Source organism: Callospermophilus lateralis, chromosome 1, assembly GCF_048772815.1.
Source record: "Callospermophilus lateralis isolate mCalLat2 chromosome 1, mCalLat2.hap1, whole genome shotgun sequence".
NCBI lineage: Eukaryota > Metazoa > Chordata > Mammalia > Rodentia > Sciuridae > Callospermophilus > Callospermophilus lateralis.
Genome location: NC_135305.1, coordinates 49,641,413 through 49,661,983, shown reverse-complemented (window position 1 = coordinate 49,661,983; position 20,571 = coordinate 49,641,413). Strand labels below are relative to the sequence as shown.

The following is a 20,571-nucleotide window of genomic DNA, read 5'->3' as shown; positions in this document are numbered from 1 at the left end:
GGGTTTTAAGTCATGATTTTTTTCTCTTTCTTTGTCTGATTTTGATATTCTGATTTCATGATATTAATCCAGTACCTTTCAGACATTTTGTATAAATGCATATTTATTCTTTAGGATATATCAAGGTCTAGTGCTTCCTTGTGAATAGATGTTGGTAAATGATTTAATTTATTTAACATTACAGTTTTCCTTGGGTTTCTACAACTGTTATTCTTGAGCTAGTTTTGGTATTTTCTTATAAAATTCTTCCTGTTTCCTTCATTTTTCAGATGCATTTGTGCATTTGCTTATTTTTGCTGCTGCAACAAATGATCCCAATGTATTGACTTAAACAAACCAAATGGGTAGTTCTAGGTCAAATGTCTCAAATGAGTGGCAGACCTTTTCCTCCCTGGTTTCAGCTCCAAGAGTATAGCTCACATTTTGTGTTGGGTCACATCTTGGCTTCCCATTTTCCCCACCGGCACTATCACTTATAAGAACCTAAAGACTGCAGTGTTCCTGGGTGTATAATCCATGATACTCTTTCCACTTTAAGATCCTTTGCTTTCATATGAAACTCCTATTTCACCTGTCAGGTAGCATATTCACAGGTGTTGGTACTAGGTTATGGACTTCTTTTTGAGGGCCAATATTCTACCTACCAAAATTAGCTTCATGTTTTTCATTGTATTTTCTCTTGTATCTCTCAGTTTTATTGCTCCCTCCTTCCTTTCTTTCTTGTTTCAGATGGTGTTTATTTCTTCCTCTATCACTTTCACTTAACCAATTCATCTGATAGTTGTCTTTTTTATCAGCAACCCAACAGCTGTGACCGGGGTTTGGGTATAGTATAAAAATTAGAAAGTCATGGTGGGCCCTTTTGGGCGTTCTGTTCATATTATTTGTCCCTTCTGTCATTTCTCACTACTTCATCAAACAAAACTTCCCTTGTGCTCTGGGTAGTTGGAAGTAACTAAATCTTCCTAAATCTGCCTTAAAGGTAATGGCACATACAGAGCATTCTCATTCTGAATCCCATTCTCATTTTCTATGAATGAAACCTCCCAGCGCCTTTTCTCTCCTGACTCAGCTCTCAAGAATACCTAAGGAGGTGTGCGCCTTACCTCTCTACTCCCAGGGGTCTGACGCCTGGGCATGCGCACCTGCTGTGGCCTAATGGAGGCAGTGATGCGGGTCTCACTCCTTCCACTCTCTAGTGACCATCCCGCTTCCATTATGCCACCTTTTCCATCTCCTCTTTCCACCATCACTCTGCACCCAGGCTTCAGAACCGGTCTGGCTGGTTCTGACATCTGGGGAATGAACCTGTCGGGTTCATCCCCTAGCCTCTAGCAGCTCGGGCTCCCCGCCTCCGCCCTTATTCCCTCGCCGCTGCCAGCTCCTAAGAGTGAAAACCACTACAAATGGCTTGAATGAAACGTGTGTGGGTTTAGTGAGTGGTAAACCACCAGGGGATCCGGTCTCCCAACAATGCAGAATCTCTCTCTAGGAGGAGGAGGGGTAAGGGAGGAGGCACGGGGCAGACCGTTTGTCTCGCCCGCTCGCGCAGTGGCTGAAGCGGCGGGAAGAGGCTGGGCCACCTCCCCCTTCCCGGCCACGCACTGCCTTGCCCGCGGCGGTTCCAGGCACCACACTCTCCGCCGGGTCTGCGCCCGCTGTGGCAGTGACAGGCTTCTGCGGTCGACGGTACTGTCCACCCACCAGCAGCGCCCTCTTCTCCCCCTTCCCCCACGATTCCTGTCTCTGCAGGGGTACGTCGCCCAGCAGCCGGCGCCGCCTCCTCGTCAACTTTGAGCCGGAGGAGAAGCAACTTTGACAGTGGCCGCAGGTTTCCAGTCGGCTTCTTCTTGGCAACATCAGCCTCGAAAGTCGCTGGGGTTAGGTGGGGCAAGAGTTTCCTGGTGCATCAGCTCTGAGTCTGTTTGCAACCTGTTTCCAACGAGCGGGGAGCGGGGATTGTGACTGTCAGTCATCTGGGGGAGGGGGAGTTGTTTTTCTTTCCCTTTCGAGACCTCGGCTTGCAACTGGATAAAGCAGTAGGGAAAGGATGTAAATAGGCAGAGCAACTGTTACCAAGAAGGCAACCACCACCCAAAGGCAGGGAGGCGCACAGGGCTTCCTCCGTCCGGGCTTCGCCCAGTCGCAACATTAATCAACAATCGGGTGTTGGTTGCAACTTTTCAAGGTCAGCCACCCTGAGCAGCTCTTTCCTCTCGGAATCCTGGGGGTACACAGAGCTTGGACTGGATTTGGCTGAAATGCACAGGACACCAAAAGAGGAAGGATTGTAGGGGGGACCCCAAGACCCATCCCCCATTCTCCCGGTAATCTTCGGTTCCCCGCTGCCCAGGCGGGGTGAGTATGTGACATGTGGCTAACTCTCCGCAGCAAGTTAGGCAGCAGGTGTTGGTCCTAAGCAAGAGCGGTGGCTGCAAGGTGCGCCCTAGCCAAGCCATGCGGGCCCGGGGCGCGCCACTCGGTCGCACATCGCGGCTACTGCTTCTGCTACTGCTCAAGGTTTCTTCTTTCTCTTCTGCGCTCGGGTTTGTCCCCGCGGCCAGAAAGGAAACTTGTCTCGGGGAGAGCTGCTCACCTACATTGATCCAGCGCCGCAGCAGGGATGTTTGGGGACCAGGAATTTTTGCAAGAGACGTTCTGAGAGCACGCGCACCCAGGGAGGAACCAGAGAAAGGGGCACGAGATGTGCCCTCCGGGGACCTACGGGCTGCCCGGGGCGGTGACCCTGGTGCCGCTAGAGGGGCGGAGACGTCGGCGGTCGGGCCCTCGGGACCTCCACTTGGAGCCTGGAGGTGGGAAAATGCCCGCAGTCAGGAGGCACCTGGAAATTTGGGGAGAGGGGACCCAACGGCCCTCCAACTCTTCCTTCAGACCTCAGAGGAGGACGAGAAGAGTGCCAGAAGCTCTGGTATTTCCCGGCGCAGCCAGGAGCAGAGCGTGAGAACTGAACCCGGAGCCAGCGATCTTTTCTATTGGCCAAGAAGAGCAGGGAAACTACAGAGCACCCACCACAAGCCCCCATCCAAAACAATCAATGAACCGGCGGGGCACGAAGGGAGGACAATTGCACCTCCCGGGAGGGCGCTACCCCAGAATGGGTCCTCTGGTGAGGGAGTTCATGATCGCTGGGGTCCCCGTCGGGGGAACAGCACCAGCCGGCGGGTGAGATTGAAGAACCCCTTCTACCCGCTGACCCAGGAGTCATATGGAGCCTACGCAGTCATGTGTTTATCAGTGGTGATCTTTGGAACCGGCATCATTGGCAATCTGGCGGTGATGTGCATTGTGTGTCACAACTACTACATGAGGAGCATCTCCAACTCCCTCTTGGCCAACCTGGCCTTCTGGGACTTTCTCATCATCTTCTTCTGCCTTCCACTCGTCATTTTCCACGAGCTGACCAAGAAGTGGCTGTTGGAGGACTTCTCCTGCAAGATTGTGCCCTATATTGAGGTAATGCCTTCTAGGGGTTCTCAAGCTACTGGCTTTATCCATTTCCGGGAGTATAGCATCAAAGAACTGCTGCTGGACGCACCTACCTGGCTGAACCTCTTCGCTTTTTCTTTGGGTCCCTCCATCTATCTTTCCAATCATTTAAGTATATATGTGTGTATGTATATGTAAAAAAAAGAGGCAGCTTCGCTAGATCACCTTCAAATTCAGCTGCTTCCGGGCTGGAGGAAAAAAAAAAAAAGATGATGGTCTCAGACTGCATAGAATTGTTTGGATTATAAATCTCTCTCTCTTTGAATATGATACTATGTAGATTTCTCATTTGGCACCCATCGGAGATTCCAGAGTTAAAATAATGGCCAGTCTATGGTTGTCCTTATCAGAGCATAGCAAGAAACAGGAAAATAGAGAAGAAGAGGGAGGAAGGGAGAGAGGCATTAACATTTATTTACTAGATTTCTAATGCTTCAATGTAATTTTCTCCTCTAGAAAGATTATTACAGTCTTTCAAGATGCATAAGTGGAAGCAACGTTTTATTTGGAAAAAAAAAAGGAAATTTTTCTTGGTTGATTGGCCTCAGGATACATTAATAATTCCTCAAAATAGTTTACATGTCTGACTATCTTCCAGAGTATTTCATCTAAAGTCTCAGGTCATTTCTTATATCTCTCTTTTTCCTTCTGAATTTCATAACAATTTTATTATTTTTGATAATGAACTTAAGTAAAAGACTGGTTATAATGGCACAAAATCTGTTTAATATTCTCCAAGTACGTATTTGCTATTCTTTATGGGTGTAAAGGATTGACAATTTTAAGGCATTTACTCTTAGTCTAGAAAATTTTAGGAAGACAGAGGCATATATAGGTCCCAAACTTTGAAAATGATTATCATTTTGAGTAAGATTTTACTGCTTCTCCTACAATAAATGTCCCAAACCAGAATTGTGGTAGTTGGAATTTGCTCTTTAAATGGCCTCTCTTTAAACACCAGCTCTTGGAAGGGGCCCAAGTGTTTTGCTGCCAGTTGTGTTTTTAGCCAGCTGGCCCTTGATTTTCTCCATTCAGACTGTCCATTTCATTTATGGAAGCAGAAGAAGGGAGACTGTAAATATTCCAGAGCCCCTGATCCTGTCTGGCACCAGGGCCAGTGACACTATGTTCAACATTGTTTCAGGGCCTAAAGCTAGGGGATAAGTAAACAGAAAACAGCACCTACTTAAAAGGACCAAAGTAAGAGACTGTAAATAAGACCCTCTGTTATCTTGACAGGGATCAGATGCAGAATCATTTCAGGGCTACTAAGTCAGCTGCTGTGACTTTGGTAGGTTCCAGGACTTCTCTGTTGCCAAGCTTGAAGTGTCTCTGAAACAACTACACTTATTTGGGAGATAGTTCATTTTCGAATTGGGAAGGAGGTAGTAGAATTTGTGTTTAAGAATATCTGTCTATTTACTAACTGTCCTTTCAAGGTCAATTTCAGTTTAGAATTTCTCTGCTTATTTGAATTACAGGAAATTAATTTATGCAAGAAAGGAGACAGAAAGTAAAGTATAAAGGGAACAGGAGAGGTACCTACCCTAATAAGAGAGAAGGGTATTGACTTGTCTCACTGGAAATGTTCTGGACATAGAGAAACCTTTGTACTGGAAAACAACACAACTGAAAGAAGAAACTAGAGAAAGAAAAGAAAATTCCCAAAGTTCTTGAAGGGAAACTTGAAATTAAAAGAATTTTCTCAAATTCAGGAAAGTATATAAAAGCTTAGTTTAGCCAGACCAAACAGTTTTGAACAATGGTATTTATTACGCATTTGTTTTAAATTTTTTTCTCCCTAATTCTGTTTTCTAAATGTATTGATATTGCCTTCCATTTTTATTTCACTGTCCAATTTAATTTTCTCCTTAAAAATATATATTTTTTTAAATAATTTTTCTCCTGGTCAGTAAAAATCTGTCTTTTGCTTAGTTTCCCCCCATCTTTATGATCTTATCTATTTTTCCCAGTTATTGAGACTAGGCTTTATTCTTCCTAGAGAAGAAAGACTTGAAAAATATTCCCTTATTTTTTCTTGAAAATTTACATTTTACATTTAAATATTTGCATAATATTTATATCATACATTTAAATATAAATATTTAACATAAACATTCTATATATATTTACTGGTAGAATAGTAAGTCACAATCTTAGTATGTAGTATTTCTATATTCCTACTTCTCCCTTTCTATTCCAGGGTTTTGTAATCTTTGTGGCTTTGTAATAAATCTTAGAATGACCATGGGCAAATAGAATGGAAGGAAAAGCAGGATAGGAGAGAAGAGAATCTGAAATTATTTTGAAATGTTTTAGCATGTTTTATAAAAATGATTATCAGACCATAGTAGTAGCTTCATAATTCCTAATTACTGAGAACATGAAGTTCAAATGTCAAAATAAAGCATTTCTGCCTCCAGGAGGCACTGCTGTTTTCACAGAAGTAAGAGAGATTTAGTGCCTGTCCTATGCTGGGATCACACCTTGAGATGGAGATTTATTGGGGCATGAAGTTTACTAAAGCATGCTTTTGGGTTCAGTACCTATTAGGGGATGAAGGAAGCAGGACTGGGTAAAAGGAGAAGTTTCACTATGATACAATTGCCTTAAAGTCTTCAGCCCTCAATAGGAGGACCTCTAGTGCTGAGAGGGATGGGTGGAAGCATGTAGAGAAATCCTGAATTGAGGCCAGAGCGCCCAGTCTTATCTTTCTAACGGAACCCATCATTGGAAACAAGTTGCTCCCAGAAGTGGAACATAACCTGGAGTCTGATCTATCTCTTTGGGAAAGGGGAATTCCTAGAGAGACAAATGTAACCAAGAGCTATCACCCAATAGCCAAGGGAAGCAATGTTTCATTTCTGAAGGATGTTGGGAGGGACCAGTGTGGGTGGAGAACCACAGTATCCACAACACTGACTTTAGAATTAGCATGTTAAATTAGAAAGAGCACATTCTCAACCAACCCTTGCATTTTAGTGATGAAACACAGGATTCAGAAGAAAAATCAGCATCCCAAGCAAATACCTAGTATCTAGCAATAAGACCTTTGGTCTCTGTACTTCTCCACCATGTTGCTAATTAGACAAATATCTATAAGGCAAAAGACAAATCCAGTGACATCGCTTTTTTCTTTTCTTTTCTTTTTTTAATTGATACTCCTTAGCATCTTTTAAACATTTCTGTATTTATTAGACAAGGAAAACAATATGCCCTGTTAGCATCATTTGTTATATGATGATATTTATGTTTTTTTTTACATTCATAAGTTTCATCTTGTTTCTCATAAACTAGCAATTGGTAACTGATTAAAGTTTTAAAATTTTCATGACTTAAGATAAGTATACTTTTAATGTGCCAAACATTTTGATGATAAGAGTCTATAGGTTATATCTCATGTTCTTAAAAATCACAAAGTAGATTGGTAAGATATTATGAATATCTTACACTTTTTCGAAATTCCTCCTGATATTTTTCCTTTTGACCTTGATACATCTAAAGACTATTTGACATTTGTCTTTTTCATATTTCTATATTTTGCCTTTCCATCACTTTTTACTTGTGTTTACTTTCTTGATAGTTTCCTTACTAAAACCATATGCACTTTTATTGATTGATAATGTAGGATCTATCATTTTTCCAGTATTGTGATCAGCCTCTTCCAGTGATTTTTATCTTTTAAACTTTTCTTTATATTAAATTTTATCCACATGGATTATTATCAACTCTTTTGATTTTCTCTCCATCTTTTTTTTTTTGTTTGTTTGTTTTTCTTTTGTTTGATGATTTTTTTTTTCTTTTGTCAGACTGGATGTTAGTATTATCTGATGTGGAAGGGAATTTTGGGAAGAATTGAGCTTGGTAGAAAAATAAGAATGTTTTTGAGCAGATGCTGCAGAGTCTTTGCAATTGGCATTCTACTCTTCTATTTATTTCAATTTGTTGACCCAGAATGTAAGGACAGCATCTACTTTCCACGGTAAGTTGAAAGAAAGAGGATTATGTGAATATGGCATCTTCACATAGCTGTGAGTAGAAATGTTTTGGGAACTGTTGTAGTTGATAAACTTTTCCCTTTCTATTCCAGGGATAAGATATCTTTGTGGCCTCCTGATACATCTCATAAAGACCAAATACAAATGAAATAGTAGGAAAAGCGGGTAGGAGAGTCGAGCATTTGAATGAATGGGGGACATCATCATAGATATAGCACTATCAAATTGTCACCAGTAAAAAACTATAATCAAAAAAAAACTATAATCAAAGCAACAGTCATATGTGGAAAGTGGGGGGATCATGTATGTGATTAGAGATGGAGGTCTGGGTATAGATTAAAAAGGAGAGTGGCAGAGGAGTCCCCACCATAACACTTACTTCAGAATTTAACAAATGTTTAAAGCCAAATCATTCAGGATTTGAGCATGGCAAACCAAGCAGCTCTTTGTTCATTACTTGATGGATTGAAGCCAGTCAGAGTAAGTGTATCATATGATCTAGATCAATCACCAAATATTTACTTCTGTTTGGATGTTAATTGGGGGTTTTGAGTGATCAAGGTTCCTCTTTAAAAAATTGATAGCCTTCATGATGTGTGGTAGGGCAAAAGTCTTCAAGAAGGTGTAAGATAATCTCAGATGTAACAGTATTTTTATTTTACTAGAATGCAATATTCCTGTGTGAGAGTAAAAAGTAAAACCAGGCCTCTGGTCAGGGGATAATATATAACAAATCTAAAATGTTCTCTGAAGAGCCAGCCTCTGCAATAGCTTTAGAAATACTGGTTTAAAGTGAGTGAAACTAATGCTCTTTCTTGCCTTCAATTGTAGTTAGAACTGACAAGCAAGAAAAGAAGGGTATTGAGGCTAAAGGTGGCATGGCCACACTAGTTTGCAAAGTTACACCAATTTCTCTGAATACCCACATTCAAATTGGAGCCCATTAAGCATGGCAGATGCTAAATTTGCTTGAGTTGTATATTAGTCATTCGGTATTCTGATGGACTTTTAAGTGGAAACATGCAGTTTTATTAGCAATTTGGAAATTGCTAATAATATTCTCAGGGAAAATGGACTCAGTGTGTAGGAATGGTGCTTAACAAATATTTTATGATTTCCCATTAATCCCTTTGTAATCATTTTCTACACTTCCGTGCAAGTGAAAAATTTTAGTGGATGACACCAGCAGGAAAGAAAACCAGTTTGTAAGAGTGTGCTTTTATTTATAACTTCATTCCTGAATGGTACATGATGAAGTTATCTAATTTGGATCTTAACATAAGAAGTAGAAGTTCTGATATTCAAATTCAAACTTCAAATAGTTAACCATTGATTGGAAAGAGAATGTGCCATTTTCTAAAGTTTGCCACTAAAATGTAAACAGAAGCATGCATTTTACTTTACTTCCCTTCCAGATTTATTATCTGGTATTTAGCTTTTAAGGATTATGAAACACCCAATAACTGATTAAGGAACAGTATGAATAATTCATTATTTACTCTAATCTTTTTTCCAAATGTGTTATTGTGTATTCTTTGAGTCACCATCCATCCATTCATTACTCATTTATTGGGCTTTTCTTCAATGAGAGACACTATGTTAGCAGTGGGCAGGAAGAGATGGGAGAAGAAGGGCAATTTTTTCAAAGGCAAATATCATAGTTATGCTACTATTATTAAAGCTATAGAAAAGTAGAATGATGTTCTACAACATAACAAATACTATAGTGGAGGTTTTAACAAAGCATTATGAATGGACCCGGTTGTGACAAAAATGGAGCAAAAACTGTTTTCTCCATCATTCTTTTCAATCATATTCTTATCACTAATCTTTATAGATGCCTATACATCTGAGATCCATGGTGAAAAGTTACAACTATGAAAATTTTTAATCTTGGTTTCCTATTTTCTAAAGCTTTCTTAGACAGGAAGCCCATCATAATTGGCAAGATAATTCAGCAGATTGGAAGGTTGTTTTAAAATATGGAATTTTAAAAATATGGAACCCCATCTCTGCTTTGCATTTATGAGTTCTTATCAGTGATGAGGACATTAAATAAATCAGATTTAAAATTTTTGACTTAGTTTATTTATCAGTGTAATTATAGTACATTAGATCGAGTTTACTTTTTTTTTTTTCTAAACCTGAAAATCTCAAGAATATATGTAGTATTCAGTTTGACCGGAGAGAGTCTAGGAGGCTGGCCAGGGAGCTACTTTGGATGCTATTGTAGAATGGGGCAGTGGGAAGCATAACAAATGGACTTTCCCAAGAACTGGTTAACATCTCAAGGGTACACTCAAGAGTGAGGATTTGCCCTGAGATGCTGAGGGCTCCCAAAGTATATGGTTATGTCAGGAAAGCATCTTTCAACAGAGAATAGGAAGTATATATGTCTGCAAAAGCTAGAGAGGTCTGAACTTATGCGTCTGTCTGAGGTAGTGAGAGTGAGGGTACATGAGGTGAGGGTCTATCTTCTTAACTGTTATGCTAATGCTGCGTGGACCTTGATAGAATTCTTCCATGTTTAATGACATTTTTATGTGTCACAACTAGATTTAACAGTGTCCCACTGGAAACATATGGACCTGTGTCTGAGATGTAGACTGTGGGAGAAGAAGGATGAACAGACTGTTGGGCATGGAGGTTTGTGTCTGACACGGCACTCTGCTCCCATTCTGCAGGGGTGCTCCAGATGTTCCACCTCTCCCCAAATTGACCTGCCAAGGTCCCATAATTAGTTAACCTTGTTGATAAGACTAATTCTTAAATCTCCTAATTAGAACAGTATTCTTTGTGCTAGAAGAAATGATCCAAACTAAAATTTCAGGGTTGAGTGGACAATAAGATTATTGTAACCCTTAATATGAAGTCTGTATGTTTGCAAGGTAGGTACAGGTAGTTTCTACAAAGCTTCCATAAAACATGGGATATAATCTCAGTTCTGAAATCATTCTAGAGACAGAATATTTTAGTTTGTGAATTTATGATGGTTTTCAATGTTATCTATCTGCACACTTGAGTGGTTCATAGCCTTAATGAACCAAGATCATTGATTTGATTCCTAGGTGGAGTAAGTCATTCTTACTGATTCAATTCAAGGTTGATTCAAGGTTGCCATTTTTCCCCCAAAACAGTCCCTTTTCCATACTCCTCACCTTCAGGGTCTTTCCTCCTAAATTTACTGTCTTCTTGATTCAAATCCCTCATATAGGAAAAGTAACTGATAAAATAATTCACACTAAGATGTGAGATTTAGAAACATTGGCTTTTTATAGAGGATTGAATGAAGAAAGAATACTTACGTTACAGAATATCAATGGTAGAATTCTTGTTAAAAGCTTAGAAATTTTATCTTAAAATGTGTTTTTTCAGTATCACTCAAATCATAATGATCCAGTTACAAATAATTTAATTTTTAATTTGGGAGCACCAGCATGCAAATGATTGTCATTAGTCACAAAGAGAAATAGGTAAAATTTGTTCCTGTTCTTTGGATATTCATCAGGACCCACAGGTGCACAAACCAAAATTAATTTAATAATTAATAAATTAAGTCCACTTAATTTTTATTAGGAATCTTATAATAATACCAAGGATTGAAAACTAGAATGTGATCTTGGGGGAAATTATACTTTTGAAATGAATTCATAATTACTGAGAATAAGCATGGAAAATAAAATTTTTTAATGTTGATTCCAATATTTAGCTTTTATCTTAGGACAAATGATGCTAATTTTGCTTAATTTGCATTACTATATTAATGAACACAAAAATTTATAGTTAAATAATAACATAGGACAAACTGTTGTTAAATGGATTTTTAAAACTATACAAGGAATGCATTGTGCTACAAAAGTAATACTTGAAAGAAAATCTTAATTTAAGCTAGGAGTATAAAGGAAAAGAAGAGATCTATGGAATCAAGAGATGTTTTAGGCTGATATGTCAGTTTTAAATAACCTTAATTGTTTTTTAAATAAGTGTGAGCATGTTATTAAGCTTAAGCAAGAGAACAGAAAGTGTAAATGAGGTCATTAATGACAGTTGATAGTTGCTGCCTTCAAAATATTTTTTTAGGCCATGACTTCAGGAATCACATGAGCAGTCAAGATGAATATTTATTCTATGTGGGTGAGTTAGATCAAATATCAGTGATGCGGCTGGGGATAAGCTCAGTTGGTATAGTTCTTGCCTCGCATGCACAAAGCCATGGGTTCAATCCCCAGCACCAAAAAAAAAAAAAACAAAACATCAGTAATGTAGATAAGAATAAGATGCCTTCTCTTTGCCAAAGCTTGGTAGTGAAAAGCTCTATTTCATTCCAGAGATGTGTGTGTACTTGAGAAGGGTGAGGCAAATCTCCTTGCTGCTTTTGGTTTGAAAACTCTGACATGTGCTACTGCCATAGTGTGCTTTGTAATGAAGACCTTTTATAAAAGGTCATCAATAAACATGCTGTCCCTGTTGGTGCTCAAAGCAGTACTCTTTTCATGGGGAAGTTGCCCTAAGTGCTGCAAGGAGGAAGGTTATGGAAAATGCTGGAAGCCACAGGCACAAGCCCAGGACATTTAGGGTTTCAAAGGAAACTCTATCCTGTGCTCATCCTGCTTTTCTCCTGACTGTTGTAGGTCCCACAACCACTGAGTTATAATAGGTTATCATTCATGGCTCAAATGAATGGGTTTTCTTAACAATAAAGTCCTTGTTTCTGAGGGTCACTTGTAAACAAAGGACAACTCATAAATAGATGTATTAAACATTTTTTATATGAAATAGAAGTTAGATTAGAATGCCTGTTATCATAACCTTCTTTAGAAATTACTCTATTTTATAAAAATTAATGTATTCCAGACATTTCACTGTACTTAAATATGTAGAGTTAATTTCACATAAAGGGCATTTTGCTTAGAAGTTCTTTTTTTTTTTTTTTTTTGTTTAGAAGGTCTTTGATCATTCCCCCGACCCCAATCAGTGGTAATCTTGATTTGTAGTACTAAAAGTTTAGCAAAAGGTAGTGTTTATTTAATAAGAGTTGTACTGAAAAAAGAGAAGTGCTCTCTGAGGTCTGTTTCACAGGTTACTCTTATTCTTCATAGTTGCTTCATCCCTTTAGCTGGTAGTAAGCTTCTGAGAAATGGAGTAATAGAAAAGACAGACTCCCCATGGATTACTGTTTTCATAGAGCATCTGTACACTCCTTCATACTATTTTGAATGAACATGGACTTAATGTAATTCAGGTTTCCTCAGGGCCTGATATTTTCATTGAATTAGAAAGTGGAGCAGGAGAGACAATGAAATCCAATAATGTCATGATCTGTAAATTAAGCTTTCTACCTCAATTACTAACTGTTTTGCCTTATAGGTTTCTTTCCACTTGTTTTATTTTTAACAGAAACCTAGGCAACCATTAATCTTCAAATTAATTCATGATGGACAGAGCAGTGCATTTTTTTTCCTTACTATGGAAGAAGACAGTTCTACTCTAAATCTTTCCCTGAAGTCACTGTTGCCACATATCCTGTAGGATGGATTAATTTCTCACCATTAATTTCTCACTGATATAAAATGGCTGTCTTAAATTGGTTAATACAAGAGCTAAACTGAAATTTGGAATTCATGATTTCAAAAACACAAGTTTAAGAGAGGGATGAAACATTTGAAGGGTTTCACATAGATACTGCATGGATTTCTCTAAATCCAGTCTTGCCAGTGGTGATAAAGGAATAGCTGAAGAGATATACCATTTCCATGCAGGTGACCACATTTGTGCTCTTCATTATCCTGATTGGACCACCTACTTTTTGTTAGTTTGTTTCTGTAACAAAATTTAAAAGGTAACTCTAGAAGCCATTCCTAAAACTTTCCATTATATTTTAAAAATCCTCTATATTATATAGATTTATTTTTTTCTCACTCCAGTGGTTTATTTTCTTTTCAGTATCCATAATAATGGGAAGAATATCTATTTCCCCTTCCCTTTATTAAGGAAACTGAGGCAAGGGAAAGATAAGTTATCTGTCATGGTACTGAATTTCCTCTGGAATATCTAGGCCATTAGCTAGAATCATTTGCACATTGACTGTAATCAGAAATAATCCTTTTAAAATGATTTCAAAATGGAGTCCAGTTAAGGTTAGTAAAACACTTAAAAGTTTTGAATACAATGAAACTATTATATAATATGAATAATTCAAGCCTGTAGTATTCATTACGAAGTACTTTATAAATCTCAAATTAACAAATATTTCAAAAGCACAACTTTGATTCCTAAAATGTATTAGTGTGTAAACCTCAAAAGATTTAAACCTCAAAAGATCCTATGTATTATGAAAATAACATATAAAGCCAATGGCGTTCTTTCCTGTTCCTTTCTTATTTTTCCTACCCAGGAGCAAACCTTTAACAACTTTATGAGGGTTACTGTGAATGTCAAAAACAACAAAGAACATATTGAGATCTCAATTCTGGGTGGTCTTCAGCATTATCTTGCCTTTGTGTGCATGTGTTATCTTCGCATTTCACAGATTTATTTATTTATTTTTTACTTCTGGGCCCACAGACTTAAATGCATGGTTTAAAGTACTGGCATTTAAATGCTACTGGCATGCTACTGTCCTAGGTTTTTATGGATGTTAAAAAGCCATATGTCAAATGACCAAAATCCCAAGGTTATCTTCATCTAATAGGCTAACTAAGACAGTGATAATATTTACAAGGAATTAGATCATATCCCCTGAAATGAAAATGTTTATAAGGGAGATCTTATTATTTGGTCAGCTTGGGGAAACTAGTTAGGCATCTGTAGCAATTTCCAAATATTTTGGAATTATATTTGTCTACCATTTTTATTTTAAGCCAGTGATTCTCAAGTACAGTTTCCAAGCATATGTGGATGTGTTCTGAGCAAGGGAAGTCACTGCAAACATGTCAGGAATTGTGCATAATGGAGTCAATCCCTCTAATAGACTGTAACGAGTCATTCTGTGTATAAACTAATTTGTTGAATGTGTAGCAGCAGGTGTGGGATAGTCAAAAAATTCCTCTTTAGATTCCAACTCCCTTAAGGACAGATTCATCATTGTTCCTAGCAGCAAGCACAGTATAACATATTTGGTAGTTTCTCTGTCTCAAAAAATGAATATATATTTATACACATGCACCCCCACACATAGCATTAATGTAGTGGCTCTCCTTGCAAATAAAAATGGAGTTCAAGAAAGCCACGATAATACTGAAATGGGAACAGTACATCATAGGGGTGATCAAGAAGAGTGGCCCTTGACCCCCTGCTTTAGCACTGGGGCTGCCACTTCCATGTGTAAATTCTCAGGCCTCAACTTCTGCTGAGTCTCTCCTGTGCCTTGTAGCAATGCCCGTAGGTGGCCACAACTGCTCAGAGCTCAACTGCTCTGGATGTTGACAGGGCTGGAGCTGAAGGAGCTTTATTGTTGTCATGCTGGGATACAAAGAACAACAGAACATTGTTGTTTGAAAAAGAAAAAAGATCTCAGAGTTGTTTGTTTTGATTCCCTTGCCATTTCTGAATTTTGATGCCAATTCCCTCACAAAACTCAATATCTTAGTTCCCCAAATAGTGAAAATTTTCTGTTTCCAGCTTTCCTCTGATCTTGAAATTCTCAAAGTTAATAGTATTTTCTTTTAAAAGTGTTTACAGTTCTGCTTTTGCTGCTGTTAATTATTCCTCCTATTGCAATTTAATCATAAGAGATTTCATCTCATTCCATCTCAGGATGCTGCTTCAAAGTACTACCCTTCTAAGCCAACGCTTAACAGCTTTCCTCCCAGGAGCATATTTCATAGTGATATTGAATTTTAGCAATCAGATATGGTCATTAAATGTAGAAGATCCAGCATTCGTGATACAGTTTTATAATTGCATATAATTGCACTATTCATCTTGGTAGAATCTTTAATAAGCTGTACATAAACAAGTACATTTAAAATTGTGATGGAAATCTTTTCATGTTATCACAACGCTTAGGAATTTTAATTACATGGATAAATTTCATATATGCCTAAGTAGAAACTAGGCCAATACCACTCATTCAGATGATTTTTATCAATCCATTCAGAGGTGTGCAATTAATTCTTTACATATGTTACTGCCTTCTATAATGATTTGGAGAAGGACTGAGCAGGACCTTCCCACATTCTTGCTTTTCCACATTGCAAAATGTGGTGCATAAATATATGAAGTCACACTGCAGGCAGTGGCAGCAGGAGAGCAAGGATGTCTAGGAGTGGCATTTGGGCTGCAGTTGCTGCTGGCCTCTACGCTGAAAGTACTGTCTGCACCTGGGGCAACTCTGCTTTCCTTATTGGCTCCTTCAGCAACTCTCTCTGTTACTCCTGTGACTTTTCTGGATTGCTCACCCTGTTTCAGCTGGATCCTAACCACAGAGGATGTTATCAGTGAGAAGTACAATTAGGAAAATGGGAAGCTGTATACAGGAGATTTTTGAGTTTAGTGTATGAAAACTGGAAAGGATCCCTCCATCTGTGATTTGTCAAGAAGACTACAGATCAAATATGTTTGAGATTCTAATTGGTGCTAAAGCTTTTGGGAATCATGTCTGAAGAAATGAGCATCTGTAAATAAAATGCACTGCAAAATAATTCTTGAGCAAAACGTTGGAGCATCTATAAGTGACACACCTGGCTTTCATTGTCTTGTGAGATGGAATATGTGGAACTTAGAAAATGTTCTCTTGATTTTTGGAAAATGTTCTTTTAATTAAGAGTGAATGTGCAGCACAGCTTCTGATAACTAGAGTTGGCAATCTAACACACCCATCCTAATCCACATCCACCCACATTCGTGCATTCACTGTTACCTCTCATGAACTCCTCTGAAACCAAGTTGGAGGTAGAGATGCAAATGCTAGCAGTTCTGATAATTGGTTCAGATTTTTGAAAATCTCTACACTGGTAATTATAGAGATTAGTAGAGGAGAAGATGCTATCCTTTGTGTGTTGTTTGCTTTTTGAAAGTAATGATATGCTGAGCCTCTAACAGACTGCCTCTTCTCAGAGACTCTAGTATTTTTATAATATGGAGCTTTCCTTTTATTAGAAATGTTACTCATAATTTAAAAAGAATGCAAAGCATACAGCCTTAACTTCATATTTGTGGACTGATTCAGGATATATAATGACAGAGAACCATGCACAAAGATTTGCCTTACTGAAAACTACACAGAGAGGCTTACTGAGTATTTGCATATATCTGACAACTTGAAATTTTGTTTTATATTGTTAAGAGAAATGAATCAAAGCATTTGAAAACCTTAAATCCAAAGTGTAGAAAATCTATAAAGTAAAGTAGAACAATATTGTTTGATGTAGCCTTTAGATAATGGCAGGCCATCCTCAGATTTCCTCAAGTGTGGCAATTACTGATATTAAAAAAAAAAGCATAATCAGAAGATAATCACACAATGTTGAAGCCAGTGTTAGAATTATTTTTGGTCTCCAGTATAGATTAAAAACAAATTTCCATCAGGGTTAACAACTCATTAGTTTCAAAGTTAATTTTTACAAGGTAAATATAGAATGGCTTTTATTTTTTCCCAGTCATATTAGACTGATGTTTCTTATACTAGTCTTTAGGGGGGATTTCTGAAACAATCAATTCTTGGAGAACAAGAGTTGTTATAATGAGCTCTTTATCTGTACTGATTTAGAGCTCAGTTAATCATATTTTTCCTTATTTTTGATTTATCACGTAATTAAAAACCTGTTATAACTCATTTTTGGCATGTTTCCCTTAATAAGCATGAGACTCGTCATGGCATGGAATAATGTTGGTATTTTCTATATTCTAACTAGTAGACACTGTGCAGTGTGTGAGAAGAGGAGAGATTATTTGACATTGAACTCTCAGAATTCACAAGGCAAGTTGCCATAGCTCTGGGGACAGTGACAGCTTGAATGCAGTAGATAAACAACAAATGTTTCAAGTACTAAAATTGTATGGCAAATGGTTTTCCTTTTGTCAACAGGATCACATTGACTTTAAAAAAATCAGATATTAACATTATACATATTTTTTTTTATCCATTGACCAAGTCATGACCTATAACTATGTTTCTTAAACATTCCCACCAGACCACAGAGGAGACTGAATGCATATACTCAGGTTTCTGGGGTATAGTTTAAAGCATTCCATCCACTTAGGACTTTTCTTTTAGTATCCTGTTTTATCTGAAGCCTCACTAGCATTTTACCTTACCTTCATATTAATAATGGCTACATTAATAAGCACTAAACTACATAAATTACTCCAAAAATATCTGAGTAAATTTGATGCTCCTAGGCAAGTGCTATGTTTATTTTGTAACTGTGAGAACCATCCTCTCCCTCTTGGGAGAAAAGGACTCCTTCTTATATGTCTTTCACCCCTAATATTAAGCTTGGCATAGAGCTGATATCAATAAATATGTATTTGTGTTGGGTATATATTTATCTGTGTGCTGATTAAAGTATGTGTAATACTTAATATAGGCAAATTAATTCTGTTTATATTAGGAATATATTTTTATATTCTTTGAAAAACCTTTGTGTGAAAAACATAGGAGCATATTATTGGTTCTTTACTTTTGTTATTCGTTTAGATTTTGTAAATTCATGTTCCCTTGAATTTTATCTATGAGATTTTTCTGAGGCCTGGTTATAAGGTGCACTCTTCCAGAGAGGATTTGTGTTTGCCTATACCAAGCACCTGGGTGATTGTAAATACATTTTTGATTCTTTTGACAATCAAAAATAGATAATGTGAATTCTGGTCCTAATGCCATGTAAGTGCAGGTACTCAGTTAGAGTGTGTCAGGATTTATTTTCCTTACGCACATCGAAACCCCAATTTACTTCCAACTCAGGTTATGCAGGCTAGTCTCTCTCTCTGTCTCTGTCTCTGTCTCTCTCTGTCTCTCTCTCTCTCTCTCTCTCTCTCTCTCTCTCTCTCTCTTCCCCTTTTACACTCCTAAAGATGTCAGTATTTAGGAAATTTCAAATTAAAAATGGGTCTTTGCCATAATCCTTACCTATATCAGACCCGGCTTTGTGTCCCACCTCTGCATACCTGGGCACCTGGCCTCATCTGTCCAGCTAAAACTAACCTGAAACCCTCATCCGGACTGGCAGATACTGCTGTGGGAAACATGCTTTTCATTATCTGGCTTTTTGGAAACAGTGTTCTTGATTGCTTGCGGTGTGTAAGGCACACTATTGACCCCCATGCTGGAAAACGGTGACCTGTCTTTTCAGTAATGAAAGTGGGGCATAACCCTTATCTTTACTCCTTATCTGGATCTCTAGGTGGCAGGCATTTTCAGGTTGTCCGAAATTCTTAGAATCTCTGAGTTCTTATCTATAATAAAATGGTATTGAAATAACTGATCTTTATAGATGTTTCCGGTTCTAATTTTTTTTCTTTTATTACATCACTGCATCACTGTATAGCCATTAAAATATTTTTCTATTTTAATCTTACAGTGATTCAGCTGCAGTCACCACTCCAGTTACCCATGACTCCTTCTGCAAACGGTTCTCTCTCACCAATCTGCGTTTATTTCTTAGTGCATTGATCTTTTCAGAGAGCGCCCAGAATAAATGTTTTTTGGTTCTCCCCATCCCGCAGGTTGCTTCTCTAGGAGTTACTACCTTCACCTTGTGTGCGCTGTGTATAGATCGCTTCCGCGCTGCCACCAATGTACAAATGTACTATGAGATGATCGAAAACTGTTCTTCAACGACTGCCAAACTTGCTGTGATTTGGGTTGGCGCTCTGCTGCTGGCCCTTCCAGAGGTCGTTCTCCGCCAGCTGAGCAAGGAGGATCTGGGGTTCAGTGGCCGGGCTCCTGCGGAACGATGTGTCATAAAGATCTCTCCCGATTTACCGGACACCATCTACGTTTTAGCCCTCACCTATGACAGCGCGAGACTCTGGTGGTATTTTGGCTGTTACTTTTGTCTACCCACACTTTTCACCATCACCTGCTCTTTAGTGACTGCAAGGAAAATCCGCAAAGCAGAGAAAGCCTCTACCCGAGGGAATAAGCGGCAGATCCAACTAGAAAGCCAGATGAACTGTACAGTAGTGGCGTTGACCATTTTGTATGGGTTTTGCATTATTCCTGAAAATATCTGCAATATTGTCACTGCCTACATGGCTACCGGAGTTTCACAGCAGACAATGGACCTACTTAATATCATCAGTCAGTTTCTTTTATTCTTTAAGTCCTGCGTTACCCCCGTCCTCCTCTTCTGTCTCTGCAAACCCTTCAGTCGTGCGTTCATGGAGTGCTGCTGCTGTTGCTGCGAAGAATGCATCCAGAAGTCTTCCACAGTGACCAGTGATGACAATGACAACGAGTACACCACAGAGCTCGAACTGTCTCCTTTCAGTACCATACGCCGGGAAATGTCCACTTTTGCTTCAGTTGGAACTCATTGCTGAAGGACAGTACTTGGTTTGGTCAGATTTGCTTATTTGTTTGGTTTTCATATCCTGTGAATGTTTCTACTTCATATTTTTCTTTAGGGGAAAACATGCAAAAAGAGGGGAAAAAAGCAAATAAATACATATTAACTACCATAGAACTGATTTTGCAAAATAATATTTGTGCTCTGAAAAAAAAATGTTTATATTTGGTTATTTAAGAAGAATGAGAAGGCCAATAGTTTAGATTATTTTATCTGTATGGTGCTAATATTTTATTTGAAAAAGTTACTGCACCTTAATTTAATTAATTGCTAGATTTCTTCCTTTCTTTAAAAAAATACAATTGTTGTATATTGAGTACAGCCATGTGGTTTTGCAAGTTACCTTATGTTTGAGTTGTAATTGAAAGTATATTGTATATGGTATTGTGAGATGATTTGTATTTAGAGGCATTCATTCACCAAGTAGCACCAAATAAATTACACTTTATTCTTTAATGTCATTGTCAATCTACTTTTAACCAACATTCAATAAATCTTTTAATTGCCTTAATGACACAGTTACTGGTTCTATGCACAACTTAGAATTGGCCTTACTG

General features: G+C 38.2%; 1 protein-coding gene across 1 annotated transcript; it reads left to right on the top strand.

Moving 5' to 3' along the window:
- The first annotated feature begins 1,626 nt into the window (after nt 1-1,626).
- Nucleotides 1,627-20,265, top strand: Gpr37 (G protein-coupled receptor 37). The gene is made up of 2 exons (XM_076861991.2): nt 1,627-3,474; nt 19,170-20,265. Exons 1-2 carry the CDS (start codon nt 2,458-2,460, stop codon nt 19,986-19,988), a joined length of 1,836 nt encoding a protein of 611 aa, XP_076718106.1. The 5' UTR covers nt 1,627-2,457; the 3' UTR covers nt 19,989-20,265.
- The last annotated feature ends 306 nt before the right edge of the window (nt 20,266-20,571 follow it).

Excerpts from the sequence above, each read along its gene's own strand:
- Gpr37 (XM_076861991.2), top strand. The coding sequence starts at position 2,458 with ATGCGGGCCCGGGGCGCGCCACTCGGTCGCACATCGCGGCTACTGCTT. Across the intron at positions 3,475-19,169 it reads AGATTGTGCCCTATATTGAG|GTTGCTTCTCTAGGAGTTAC; the intron begins GTAATGCCTTCT and ends CCCATCCCGCAG.